The 14,496-nt window shown below is 46.4% G+C and overlaps 1 protein-coding gene across 1 annotated transcript in view; it reads right to left on the bottom strand.

Moving 5' to 3' along the window:
* The window catches only part of LOC106601254 (protein TANC2-like), a 149,275-nt gene that overhangs the window by 15,937 nt on the left and 118,842 nt on the right, over positions 1–14,496 (bottom strand). Inside the window, 5 exon segments of the mRNA XM_045715128.1 lie at positions 107–388; positions 2,229–2,354; positions 9,887–10,144; positions 10,512–10,707; positions 12,467–12,615. Coding sequence (XP_045571084.1) covers positions 107–388; positions 2,229–2,354; positions 9,887–10,144; positions 10,512–10,707; positions 12,467–12,615 — 1,011 coding nt within the window.

The raw sequence follows: 14,496 nt of genomic DNA, 5'->3' as shown, positions 1-14,496 counted from the left end.
ACACACACACACACACACACACACACACACACACACACACACACACACACACACACACACACACACACACACACACACTCTCTCCTGTAGGACAGTATAAGCGTACGTTTGGGCGAGGCGTGGGGGCTGTCCGAGGCGATCTGCCTCATGCGGTTGCCATGGCAGCTGAGTGCCACCAGGCGGGAGATGATGGCAGTTTTGCCGAAGCCCACGTTGCCCACGACAACCACACCTCGATTGGCTGCCGAGTCGTCGCCGTGAAGACGGGCGTCCACTTCCTGGAAGAGCCACTCCCTCCCGGTGAAGAGCGAATCAGCTGTCAGGCTGGGCACCTCGAACAGAAGGGGCTTGAGGGCGATATCCGGGGGGCGGTAGGGGGCAAAGCGTACTGGAGAGAGAGAGGAAGGGGACAGATTATAGGTGAGGGAAAAGACACAGGACTTGATGTGTGGAGTCCACTGTACTGTCATTGTCATTTCCTCAGTGCAACATCAGCTCGTCACCCATAGAGGGGGATGTTCATCAAAATAACACACACCATGGGTGAACGCCACCATTGGGCTTCATACTAAGAAGTACATAATGAAACAGAATTACTAAGTGTATGGGTAGATACTGCCTGTGTATAACAAGTACATATTGTTAGCAGAGTGGGAGACAGGGGATTAGATAACATATTGTAGTAGAGGGATACTGTACTCCTACTAATACAGCACCACTACTGTGAATGCACCACTAGTTTAATAAGCACATCATTATAACGTGGCATTAACTGATGTAGAACAGTATAATGCCTTATAATGGGAGAAGAGAAAGAGAGGAGCATCACTTACGTGAGTTAGATTGCCAGGCATGGCTGTAAGCAGAAGCTGAGGCAGAGGACAGAGGAGAGAGACAACGCAAGAGAGGAGAGAGAGACAAAGCATGAGAGAGAGAGAAAGAGAGAGAGAGAGAGAGAGAGAGAGAGATGGAAGGGGAGGAGAAAGGGGAAGATGGATGGGAGGGTTGGTGCAGCTAGCTAGCAGAGGAGAGGGGATGGTGAGAGGGAGGGAGGGAGCAGGGTGGTGGGGAGCCACACCCAATGTTTCATCTCTGATCCTAGGATGAAGCCTCAGACACATACAAATATCGTTTGAGCATATTTCTTGTTCTTGGAGGCCATGTTTTCTGTATATGCCTCAGAGACGAGGTTGTGAGAGTGTGTGCGTCCAGTAGTTCTGTACTGAGGAGTAAGAAAGGCAAAGGTAAGGCAATATCTCTGTATGAGTTTTCATTCCCGGTGTGGTCTGATCTTAGGGAGAAAGTGCTGTGGTAAGCATGATAGTGTGGCAGGCAGGGGGCTAAAAATACAGTCAGAGAGAGCGAGAGAGAGAGCGTAGGGAATAGAGAGGGAGGAATAGAGGGAGAGGTATAGAGAATTGGAAAAAGATAGGGTGTGTGCATTTGTGTGTATACATCTGAATATCTGTGTGTGTGTGTGTGTGCAAGTCTGTTTGTGTGTGTGTTTGTGCGTGTTCAATGTGTGTTCAGTGTGTGTGTCTTTGCTAGTGTGAGTGTGATTTAAGCCTTATAAAGCCTTGGCAATGAGTGATGGGACCTCAGACAGGACCCCTGCAGTGACAGATGAGCCAGGGAGTGGTGAGGAGGAAAGTCAATAACATTGATCCGGGAGGGGAGACGGATTAAGGTGTACCAGGGTGTGTGTGTGTCTGTGTGTGTGTGTGTGTGGTGTACCAGGCCCAAAGGGAGGGTTGCATCACCTAATACCAGGCAGGGATAGGGGTTTAGAGGGACAGAGTGCACCAAGTATGTCTACACAGATATACACTCACTCACAAATCATACTTACTAAGATACTGACTTACATGTATACTCAAAGACACACACAATCTCTCTCTCAAACACACACCTAGACAGATTTTGGGTGTGGTCAAGGTAGAATGGGAGTAAATATGAAGATGAAGCAGATTTAACACACACCACAAAATTACCCCTCACAACCCCAGTCCCTAAATCACCCCACCTCCACTCCCTGACCCACACCCCAAAATGCCCCCACCCCCATTTCCTCATCCATCTACACCCCCCATCAGTATCCCACACACTCAGACCCTCACCAGCCCACTCAGACCCTAAACCTGCCCACTCAGACCCTAAACCTGCCCACTCAGACCCTAAACCTGCCCACTTATCCACCCCACCCCCACCCAGAGTGATATGAGGCCTACCTCTAAGGTCGTGTCCGGAGCGCCCGGACCCAGAGTTCTGACGGGGCATCCTGAGGGAGGTCCTCAGGGGAGTGTGTCTCTGCTCATCCAGGTAGGCCAGGTCCTCCAGGTGGGCCGAACTCGTGGCTAATGTGAGTGTGTGTGTGTGTGTGTGTGTGTGTGTGTGTGTGTGTGTGTGTGTGTGTGTGTGTGTGTGTGTGTGTGTGTGTGTGTGTGTGTGTGGTAAATGGGTGCAACAGATGAGAGAGAAGAAAAACAGTTAGTCAAACAAAGCCAGGAATCACTGAACCGCCTAAACCTGAATGCTAAATTGCTAATGCTAACGACAGACACCCTTGGAAATAGACAAACATATCAGTTCCATACCTCCCCATTGAGATCCACTACGAACCAGACCCATTTGAAATCCCTCTCCAAGCAAACAGAAGTGGTTTAAACTGGTCAGTGTCCAAGACTAATGTGAACTAATGTGTGTATCTATAGCGTGGTAGAGTGTATGTGTGTGTGAGCCTGTGTGAAAGTGTGTGACCTCATACACACCAAACACATTTCCTTCCTCGGACGACCCCTTTTCCAGATAGTTTGTTTAGTTGTTCCCCTCTCTGTTAACAATATTCCCAAGTCTGGAGCACTTCCAGTTGTCCCAAAAACCACTGTCTCTCAATAGGGAGAAAAAAAGAGTAGGAAGATAATGAAGTAAAGAGTTTTTAGCTTTAGGATAAGAGCTTTATGGAGAATGACAGAGATAACCTCATGCTACAGGGAGGGACTGACAACGCACCTCCTTCCTTCCTGTCAGGAAAAGAGTGTAATCCTGTTTTTTTAATGGGCTTCAATAAAACCCTGCATACCCACATAGCACAAAGTCTGAACCACTGGGCTAGCTGGCACTAACAACAATTAAATGGAAGAAAATAAGTTCTATCCACCACTCACCTAAACTGCAACCTGTGATCTGTTTTACCTATGGCAGGGATCCCTCCCAGACTACTACCTTTCCAGTGCAATACAGCTAAACTGTAGCAGGCATGTGGCGAGTGGGATCTCAGATTTACGGTGGTTTGCGGGGACCTTGGTGTGGGCGAGCAGCTGTATTAGACTTAGATTTTAGATGAGTTTATTAGACACACGCACAGGGTTGCAGGTGTAATTGCAGGGTAAAGTGAAATTCTTAAGCTCATTGCTCCAACAGTGCAGGTAAAAAATAGAAGTGAATGAAACAATAATAAAAATAATAATATATTATCCTCTGCAGCAGAGGTAACTCTGGGTCTTCCTTTCCTGTAGCGGTCCTCATGAGAGCCAGTTTCATCATAGTGCTTGATGGTTTTTGTGACTGCACTTGTGACTGCACTGACCTTCATGTCTTAAAAGTAATGACGGGCTGTCGTTTCGCTTTGCTTATTTGAGCTGTTCTTGCCATAATATGGACTTGGTCTTTTACCAAATAGGGCTATCTTCTGTATACCACCCCTACCTTGTCACAACACAACTGATTGGCTCAAATGCATTAAAAAGGAAAGAAATTCCACAAATTAACTTAAGGCCTGTTAATTGAAATACATTCCAGGTGACTACCTCATGAAGCTGGTTGAGAGAATGCCAAGAGTGTGCAAAGCCATCATCAAGGCAAAGGGTGGCTATTTGAAGAATCTCAAATATAAAATATATTTTGATTTGTTTAACCTGTTATGGCTAGGGGGCAGTATTTTCACAGCCGGATAAAAAACGTACCCGATTTAATCTGATTATTACTCCTGCCCAGAAACTAGAATATGCATATAATTATTAGCTTTGGATAGAAAACACTCCAAAGTTTCTAAAACTGTTTGAATGGTGTCTGTGAGTATAACAGAACTCATTTGGCAGGCCAAAACCTGAGAAGATTCCATGCAGGAAGTGCCCTGTCTGACAATTTCTTGCCCTTCTTGATTATCTCTATCCATTACAGAGGATCTCTGCTGTTACGTGACACTTCCTACGGCTCCCATGGGCTCTCAGAAGGCGGCAAAAATCTGAATCGTGGCTTTGCAGGCTCTGGCTGAAAAAAAGTAGCGCGTTTGGGTAGTGGCTGGTTACAGTACTGTGAGACTCAGGCGCGTGCCCGCGTCGACCCCATGCTTTGTTTTCTTTCGTCTGTTTACCTAAACGCAGATTCCCGGTCGGAATATTATCGCTTTTTTATGAGAAAAATTGCATACAAATTTATTTTAAACAGCAGTTGACATGCTTCGAAGTACGGTAATGGAATATTTAGAAATCTTTTGTCACGAATTGCGCCATGCTCGTGACCCTTATTTACACTTCGGATAGTGTCTTGAACGCACAAACAAAACGCCGCAGTTTGAACATAACTATGGATTATTTTGAACCAAACCAACATTTGTTATTGAAGTAGCAGTCCTGGGAGTGCATTCTGACGAAGAACACCAAAGGTAATCAAACTTTTGTAATAGTAAATCGGAGTTTGGTCAGGGCTAAACTTGGTCGGTGTCTAAATGGCTAGCCGTGATGGCTGGGCTATCTACTGAGAATATTGCAAAATGTGCTTTCACCGAAAAGCTATTTTAAAATCGGACATATCGAGTGCATAGAGGAGTTCTGTATCTATAATTCTTAAAATAATTGTTATGTTTTTTGTGAACGTTTATCGTGAGTAATTTAGTAAATTCACCGGATGTTTGCGGGGGGTATGCTAGTTCTGAACGTCACATGCTAATGTAAAAAAGCTGTTTTTTGATATAAATATGAACTTGATTGAACAAAACATGCATGCATTGTATAACATAATGTCCTAGGTGTGTCATCTGATGAAGATCATCAAAGGTTAGTGCTGCATTTAGCTGTGGTTTTGTTTTTTGTGACATTATATGCTAGCTTGAAAAATGGGTGTCTGATTATTTCTGGCTGGGTACTCTGCTGACATAATCTAATGTTTTGCTTTCGCTGTAAAGCCTTTTTGAAATCGGACAGTGTGGTTAGATTAACGAGAGTCTTGTCTTTAAAATGCTGTAAAATAGTCATATGTTTGAAAAATGGAAGTTTTCGGATTTTAGAGGAGTTTGTATTTCGCGCCACGCCCATCATTGGATATTGGAGCAGGTGTTCCGCTAGCGGAACGTCTAGATGTAAGAGGTTAACACTTTTTTGGTTACTACATGATTCCATATGTGTTATGTCATAGTTTTGATGTCTTCACTATTATTCTACAATGTAGAAAATAGTAAAAATAAAGAAAAACCCTTGAATGAGTAGGTGTTTCCAATCTTTTGACTAGTACTGTACATATTTAAAACATAATCAATGATAAATGTCCATGGGGTAGCCACTGCCATAGCTCATAGGGCTTGACATTTTCACACTCTACCACATTACTTAGGTGGAGTTGGGTTTCTATTTTATGTATTTTAAATAGTCATTGCTATGTGAGAGATGTGCTGGGAGAGAGAGAGAAGGAAAGTGGGAGGGAGGCGTGCGTTTCTGCAGAACAGAATGTCAAGGCTCATAAGGTAGCCTCTCTGTCAGTTGGAGTAATCTAGTGCATTTGAACCAGGAGATCAGAGCCATTTTGAAAGTGAGCTTGACTACATAGGATGAAAGAGAGCAGACGGAGACGAGAGAGGCAGGAGGTAGAGATGGAGGAGGAGGTGGTTGGAAGAGGAGGGCAAGAGAGAGGAGAGGTGAGGAGAGAAATAGACAAGCTAGAAGGAAAGGAGCGAGGTAGAGGTAAAGAAAGAGAGGATATATGGAGTGAGAGCAGAGAGCCCAGTGTGGGTGGCTGCCCCAGCTCTGCTCCTGAGGCATGTAGCAGGACAGCAGACCAGAACACCCCTACCTAGTGCTCCCCTGCTCCCTCTGAGCAATGACCCTCACTGAATCACTCCTCTCCTGTCAGTAGCATGTGTGTGATGACCAAAGCTCTCTATACAGTCATTCAATCTACCCTTTCACAATGTCCCCAGTTTACAAGATGCCACAGGCTAGGGCTGTATTTATAAGCTGACATACTGTCAGTCATTGGCTTCATCAATAAGTGCATCGATGACGTCGTCCCCACAGTGACCGTACGTACATACCCCAACCAGAAGCCATGGATTACAGGCAACATCCGCACTGAGCTAATGGCTAGAGCTGCCGCTTTCAAGGAGCGGGACTCTAACCCGGAAGCTTGTAAGAAATCCTGCTATGCCCTCCGACGAACCATCAAACAGGCAAAGCATCAATACAGGACTAAGATCGAATCGTACTACACCGGCTCTGACGCTCGTCGGATGTGGCAGGGCTTGCAAACCATTACAGTCTACAAAGGGAAGCACAGCCAAGAGCTGCCCAGTGACACGAGCCTACCAGACGAGCTAAATTACTTTTATGCTCGCTTCGAGGCAAGTAACACTGAAACATGCATGAGAGCACCAGCTGTTCCGGAAGATTGTGTGATCATGCTCTCAGCAGCCGATATGAGTAAGACCTTTAAACAGGTTAACATTCACAAGGCCGCAGGACCAGATGCATTACCAGGACGTGTACTGCGAGCATGCACTAACCAACTGGCAAGTATCTTCACTGACATTTTCAACCTCTCCCTGTCCGAGTCTGTAATACCAACATCTTAAGCAGACCACCATAGTCCCTGTGCCCAAGAACACCAAGGTAACCTGCCTAAATGACTACCGACCCATAGCACTCATGTCTGTAGCCATGAAGTGCTTTGAAAGGCTGGTCATGGCTCACATCAACACCATTATCCCAGAAACCCTAGACACACTCCAATTTGCATACCGCCCAAACAGATCCACAGATGATTCAAACTCTATTGCACTCCACACTGGCCTTTCCCACATGGACAAAAGGAACACCTATGTGAGAATGCTATTCATTGACTACAGCTCAGCGTTCAACACCATAGTGCCCTCAAAGCTCATCAATAAGCTAAGGACCCTGGGACTAAACACCTCCCTCTGCAACTGGATCCTGGAGTTCCTGACGGGCCGCCCCCAGGTGGTAAGGATAGGTAACAACACATCCTCCACACTGATCCTCAACACAGGGGACCCTCAGGGGTGTGTGCTCAGTCCCCTCCTGTACTCCCTGTTCACTCATGACTGCACAGTCAAGCACGACTCCAACACCATCATTAAGTTTGACGATGACCCAACAGTGGTAGGCCTGATCACCGACAACGATGAGACAGCCCATAGGGAGGAGGTCAGAGACCTGGCCGTGTGGTGTCAGGACAACAACCTCTCTCTCAACGTGATCAAGACAAAGGAGATGATTGTAGACTACAGGAAAAAGAGGACCGAGCACGCCCCCATTCTCATCGACGGGGCTGCAGTGGAGCAGGTTGAGAGCTTCAAGTTCCTTGGTGTCCACCAACAAACCAACTTTCAACTTAATTTTTTTATTATTATTATTATTATAACAACCTTTATTTAACTAGGCAAGTCCGATTAGAATAAATTATTATTTACAATGACGGCCTAGGAACAGTGGGTTAACTGCCTTGTTCATGGGCAGAACGACAGATTTTTACCTTGTCAGCTCGAGGATTCTATCTAGCAACCTTTCGGTTACTGGCCCAATGCTCTAGCCACTAGGCTACCTGCCTGGTCCAAGCACACCAAGACAGTCGTGAAGAGGGCACGACCAAACCTATTCCCCCTCAGGGAGAATGAAAAGATTTGGCATGGGTCCTCAGATCCTCAAAAAGGTTCTACAGCTACACCATCTTGAGCATCCTGACAGGTTGCATCACCGCCTGGTATGGCAACTGCTCGGCCTCCGACTGCAAGGCACTACAGAGGGTAGCGCGTACGGCCCAGTATATTACTGGGGCCAAGCTTCCTGCCATCCAGGACCTCTATACCAGGCGGTGTCAGAGGAAGGCCCTATAAATTGCCAAAGACTCCAGCCACCCTAGTTATAGACTGTTCTCTCTGCTACCGCACAGCAAGCGGTACCAGAGTGCCAAGTCTAGGTCCAAGAGGCTTCTAAACAGCTTCTACCCCCAAACCATAAAACTCCTGAACATCTAATCAAATGTCCACCCAGACTATTTGCATCCCCCCCTTTACACCGCTACTACTCTCTGTTGTTATCATCTATGCACAGTCCCTTTAATAACGCTACCAACATGTACATATTACCTCAACTAACCGGTGCCCCCGCACATTGACTCTGTACCGGTACCCCCCTGTATATAGTCTTGCTATTGTTATTTTACTGCCCTTTAATTACTTGTTACTTTTATTTCTTATTCTTATTTTTTTTTTTTTTTAACTGCATTGTTGGTTAGGGGCTCGTAAGTAAGCATCTCACTGTAAGGTCTACCTGTTGTACTCGGCGCATATGACTAATACAATTTGATTTGATTTGAATGCTGCAGTGGGGGACTTGGGGAGCCGCACTCGTTCTCTCCAACATTCACCCTTCTTTATCTCGCTCCGCTCCCTCGTTACCAGGGTGCCTCCCTCCTATCTTTCTTTCTCTCTCTGTGTGATTCTCTCTCTCCATCTCCCCCTCCGTCTCTCCCCCCAGTCACCAGAGGGACTATGCCCATGGCTTTGATGTTTCAGTGCTGCCTGGGCCAAACCTCTCCATGCCCGGTTTATCCTCCCTCCTTTTCTTCTCTCTATCCATCTTTCTTACGCAGACTCCCCTCTCTCTCTACTAAACTAATGTTGCTCATTCCTTCCATCTTACTGTCCTGATGACTGGAATCTAAGCCACACATTCTCCCCTTTTCTCCTATATCCGTTTGTCTTTTTTCCTTTTCCTCTTTCTCCTTTTATCAGTGTCCCCCCTACTGTATATCCATCTGCTGGTAGCCCTTTCTCTCTCTATTCCTCTATCAGTTTGTCTCCCTCTCTTTACATCTCTATTCCTTTCCCTTTCTCTCTCCTATATCAGTCTCCTCCCCCATTCTCCCACCATGCCCAGCTTTCTTCCCTGACTCTTCAATAAGCTCCTCTCAGTGGCCTCTTAGAGGGCATGTGTCAGAAGTCAAAAGAAAAAGGCCAAACAACGTAAACCCCTGTATGATCGATCCCTTAAACACTGCTAGCCCAGCTCCATTCATCCCACTGGATAGGCCAAGTCAGAGGTGAGAAGCTACAGGCTTTTTTAGAACCAGCTTGCTATGCTGCTTTTATATGCCCTGACATAGAGAGGACATTGAAAACACATGTTTGAACACTTTTAGGGGGATCTGTGGGGCTTTCCTCACCCTGAAGGAATGTTTTACCCTGGCATCCGTGGTATTCACCCCCCACCCTCAGGTATTGTGAGGACATTAACGTTCCCTATTCCCATTAAAGTTAATGTCGGAGGGGCACAGGGGGTTAAATAAGAGCACCTAAATGAGGTGGAAACACTCAGTCAGTCTCGGATGCTGAGAAGGGGGTCAATTCCAACTTGGTAACTAGATATCACACATTTATGAAAGTAATATAGCCAAACCCTATAAGGATTTTAAATTCATTCTGAGTTTCAGGTCATTGTCTGAATGGAAATTGATATAGAACAGACCCAAACTTCCAAAGGGTAATGAATCTCCTACCTTTAGCGGCACATTCATTTGTGTGCCACTTTGGCATAAAAGTGTGCAATGAAATGTGGTAAACAAATAGACAAGAGGTGTGGCTGGCACAGTGACTCACCTGCCACAGAGTTGGGCCGGGGCATGAGGTAGAGGGGGATGGAGTGGGCAGAGTGGGAGGAGTGGGCCGTCTCCAGGCTCCTCTCTGGGATCTTGTTCAGGCTGTAGGTGGAGGCAGCCATGTTCTCATCCACGCGGTACAGGTACGAGTCTGTGCCCGAACACTTCTGGGTCTGCCACAGCTTCAGGCTACCCCGCGAGCCCTCCCCGTGCTTCCCCCCACCCCGGTCAGCATTCTCAGAGTAGCTGGTCAGTGTGGCTGTCAGATAAAAGGTAGTTTAGACAAATATATGCAGTGTTCCAGTTCTTTAGAGACTCTGCTTAGTTTCAAAACTGATTAAGGCCCATGGAGCAAGGCGAGTTGACTCTTCATTTAATTACACACCTCAAAGTAAATGTTATAACAACAAAATCTCCCAACCGTAGAGCCAATAAGGATATAAAGCAAACATATTTAAATGCAGCTAACCCCATCACCTGGCTTTTCCAAAATGTAAAGAATTAAAACATGAGTATATCAAACTGTTACAGAAAACATGGCTTTCAGCGTAAATGTTTGGAATGCCAGGAAATACATGGGAAACATTTCATAACTTCCACAAAATAAGTGAGCGTCTGTCCCTCACCGATGATGCCGCTGTCCCTGCTCTCCAGGGTGGAGGTGGGGCTGGTGATGGAACCATAGGCGCAGTCTCCGGAGGCGTGGTTCCCGGGGGCCCCTCCGGGGGGTAGCGTGGAGCAGGGGCTGCCTGCAGGGGGGGAGGCTGTGCTGCTGGCCAGGCTGGAGCAGGGGCTGATCCGCTGGGTCACTGACATCATGCCCTGGTAGGGAGGGAGGAAGGGTCATGTCTATACTGAAGTACAGTGATACACCGGACTGCATCAACCCATGAGAAATTATCAGGTAAATTAGCCATGATTAAATTATGATAAGGCACAACCAGTTGACATATCACATGTACAAAGTAGCCTACACACACACACGTGCACCCACACGCACACACACACACCCGCCATAGACCGACAAGACGATTGCTGATCCTAGCAATCTCTCTCATTGATACAGTCCTTGCCTGTCATATTATTCCAGTGCATGTGTAACCGTAGAGTCATCTCTTTTTAATATATTTTGATGACTCATGCAATTATTTTCATGAGTGAACCATTTTTTGCAATATAATGAATTCTAATTCAGTAGAATATCAATACGTTTAGTGAGCCACGCAAGTAGAATAGATCCAATTATACTTAGATCTATTGAGCAGGCGCAGGGAGAGAGAGGCAAGCCCACCTCCAGGCATGCTGGATTCTTATTCCAGACAATCTGTTCATCAATTGTCCATGGCCCTGGCTCTAAATGAAAAATGAATTGATTTAGACAGTCATTTGAAAATAAATCGGGAGATTAGTCAGAATAGCATAGAAATACACAGAAGTGGCCGGGAGACCAGGATATGAGCAGAGGTGTGAGTGACTTCTTAGGGAAGGTTTGGCGCAAGACAGAGGGCATCCAAGTATGGAATGCTCCTTGGTCATGATAACAAATCTGTTGTGATTCGGATGTGTTAAGGGAGGCGCCGTAGACATGAATATAGAACGGGAGGTTCCCTCCCACCTAGCCTACCCAGACTGCATCTGCTTGCGCGGGAGTGGCAGGCATCTAAACTGGGACTTGAGAAAACCAGGGCTGGGTTTTTGTTACCACTGCAGTTTGGCACGAAGGACCGAACCAAAGGCATACTGCTGAGCTGTGTAGAACAAGGGGTGCATCTCAATAGTCTAAACAAGCTCTCCTCTCCTCGTCTCCTTCCACTCACCTCAACAGATCAGAAAGACCGATAAAGGCAAAATGGGCCAGAGTCAGATCATTGCTGATGAAGGACACCAGAGGTGGAAGGCACTATTTAAGATGCACCCAATGTGTGACGTTTGGAAAAGTGGGTCAGGATTTAAGGGGGAGTCGCTCCAGCACCGGTGGCTCTGCCATTGGACAGGCCTCTGTGGAGGCACACTGCTTAGACAAGAGAATGTGGCATGCGGCGGGCAGTTTTCACAACCGAGGTAGTGGGTTACCTTCCCCTGCCCTGTGTCACGGTCTGTTGGTTCTGCTCTGCAGGAGTGAAGGAGAGCCTAGCGTCCCTCACTCCGAGCTAGGTTATCCATAACTCACAAACATCTTCTGAGCCAGCGCATACTGGTGTCAGGGGCCATTGAGTTTGCCGTAAACAAATGACGTATCCACAAAATGGTCCACTTGGTTCCGATGCTTAAGAGGCCTTGGAAAGTGATCTGCACATCCCACTGTTTGGGGGTGTGCTTCTATAGCTTTGGGGCCCTTATAAGCTGGACCACATTGTGTGTTGGCCACCTACAGTAGTGACTATTGGAGTACCACTCATCTAAGGGAAAGCCTGTACTTTGTATCCTGATGCCATGATGGGACTTTAAAGACTCCAAAGTATTGACAAACTAATAATAATATACTGTAACAGTGCATAACAGAAGGGTGTGTAACCTACCTGTCCGTGGTCGTGTTCATCCATGCTCTTACTGTACTGTAGTGTGCGTGTGTGTAACCTACCTGGCTGTCGTCGTGGTCGTCCATGTCGTACTGTGAGCCCGGCTGTCCCTCGTTCATCTTGTCTCCCAGTAGGAAGCCCAGGCGCGTCATCAGGGTGTTGGCTGCCTCGTCCACAGAGGGAGGGGGGCCCAGCTCCTGGCTCTCCTCACCTGGAGGGATGGAGGGAGAGATGGAGATGGGGAGGGAGGGAGAGCGAGAAAGGATTCAGATCAACACCACAGTACAGCGATACAGATACCAGGAGAAATATGTATTGATCTGCAGCAGATTAAACCCGAGGGGATCAGTTCTCAATCCGGAACCATAATGAGGCAACCCCTTAATCTAGTCAAAGAGCCATTGGCTTGCTCTCAGTTTAGTTGAATTGAAAGAATCATGTGCACTGCTCTACTACCAAAAACAACCACCAAATCTCTCACCACAACACACACATAACTTAGAGATTAATCTACAGAGCTCGTAACAATTCCCCCAGACACAACACTACAGTTCCTACAACAAATACCCTTGGAGGACGTTACTGTCCCTTACACACCCTGGCTATCAATCTGTCCTTCACAAAAAATTTAAGCTATCCCACAATCCCCTGCGGCAGGACGTTGGGTGGACTGTACATCGATCCAACAGTATGTGAAAGCAGAGAGATGGAGCGAGGTGAGCACAGCGTTGGGGAGAGCAAACTGGCTCTGGGACACTGAGGAAGACCGGAATAAAGGGGAGGGCTTGGAAGGATTAACAACCCATTTCTATTATTCAGACCAGGACCCCACCACTAAAATAAGTCTGGGAGAGGAGACTGATGAAAAATGACTTCATTTCGCCTCACTGTTAAGGTTGTCTGTCATGAGCATTCCAAGCACAATTTATGCCACGTATTAGTAGCTTGTGTTCAAGTAGGAGCTGTCCCTCCTTAAATATCCCCCTCTTTCACGAGGACGTCTCTTAATGCTAAGGACAATCTGGCTAATCTTCTTGATTAAACAGCATGTTCATATTACATCAGGCAATCAAGTTAATCAAGCTACTGGAATGCTCCGAGCATGTGCTTAATCCTCTGTGATGTTATTTAACTAGCTGACAGTTGTATTAGCATAAAGAAGTGTCAGTGTAGTCTGCACTCCGAGCCAATAGAAGACCCTAGAACGGCACTCATCATCACTACGTGTTTAGCACCCAAATGAGGCAGCGGTCAGTCCAACACAAAGACGGCAGATGGGAGAGGACCAACGCCCCGTCTCGTTGAAGGAGCTGAGCAGAGAAAGAAGGAAGAGAAAGAGAGGAGTAGGCTAGGTGGCACTTTTTCTGCTCCTCTGACAGACATGTTGTTGGTCCTATGGACAGGTCAAAGGAAGTAGCGGAAACCAATAAAAACAGGACCATCTGGACGCCTGGTCTGTTTGACCTGTGGCCACCAGCCACAGCCCCTACACCACCACAGACCATACATTTGTATCAATGGAGACAACCCTGTGTTGACTACTCCGCTGTGTCAAAATAAGACTCCTCAACGACAGACGGACAGACAGACAGACAGACAGACACTTGTTTTTGCTAAAGGCTCCAAAAAAGATATAAATAAATACACCACCAGTGCCCAGTGGTGGGAGTGTTATTTACTTAACACATCACAGTCCTGTCACTGTTAGAACACACACCTACACGCACACACACACTGGCTATAAAATGGCTGATTAGTCACCTATGCCTAAGAGAGAGGGAGATGGCACCACAGCTGAGAAAAGAGACTGCATAGCATCATTGATCTTCATTTTAATGTATTCTCTCGACCTAAATATGCCAACTAAAAGCACATAAAAAATAGAACAGCTCTTTAGAGATAATCTTTTCTTTCAGAACATGTGAGCCTAAAAATGGCACAGAATTTTTATAATAAACACATACAAATCCTGACACTACTGTATGATCACAGCTATCTATCGTTCACCAGGATGAAACATATGGACCTGAAAAAGAAGCACGTACATTACAGTGCTCTGGTGGTTCTCCTTTCTCTCCCTCACGCCACAGAA

Source organism: Salmo salar, chromosome ssa03, assembly GCF_905237065.1.
Source record: "Salmo salar chromosome ssa03, Ssal_v3.1, whole genome shotgun sequence".
Classification (NCBI taxonomy): Eukaryota; Metazoa; Chordata; class Actinopteri; order Salmoniformes; family Salmonidae; genus Salmo; species Salmo salar.
This window is presented reverse-complemented; position numbering and strand designations above follow the sequence as displayed.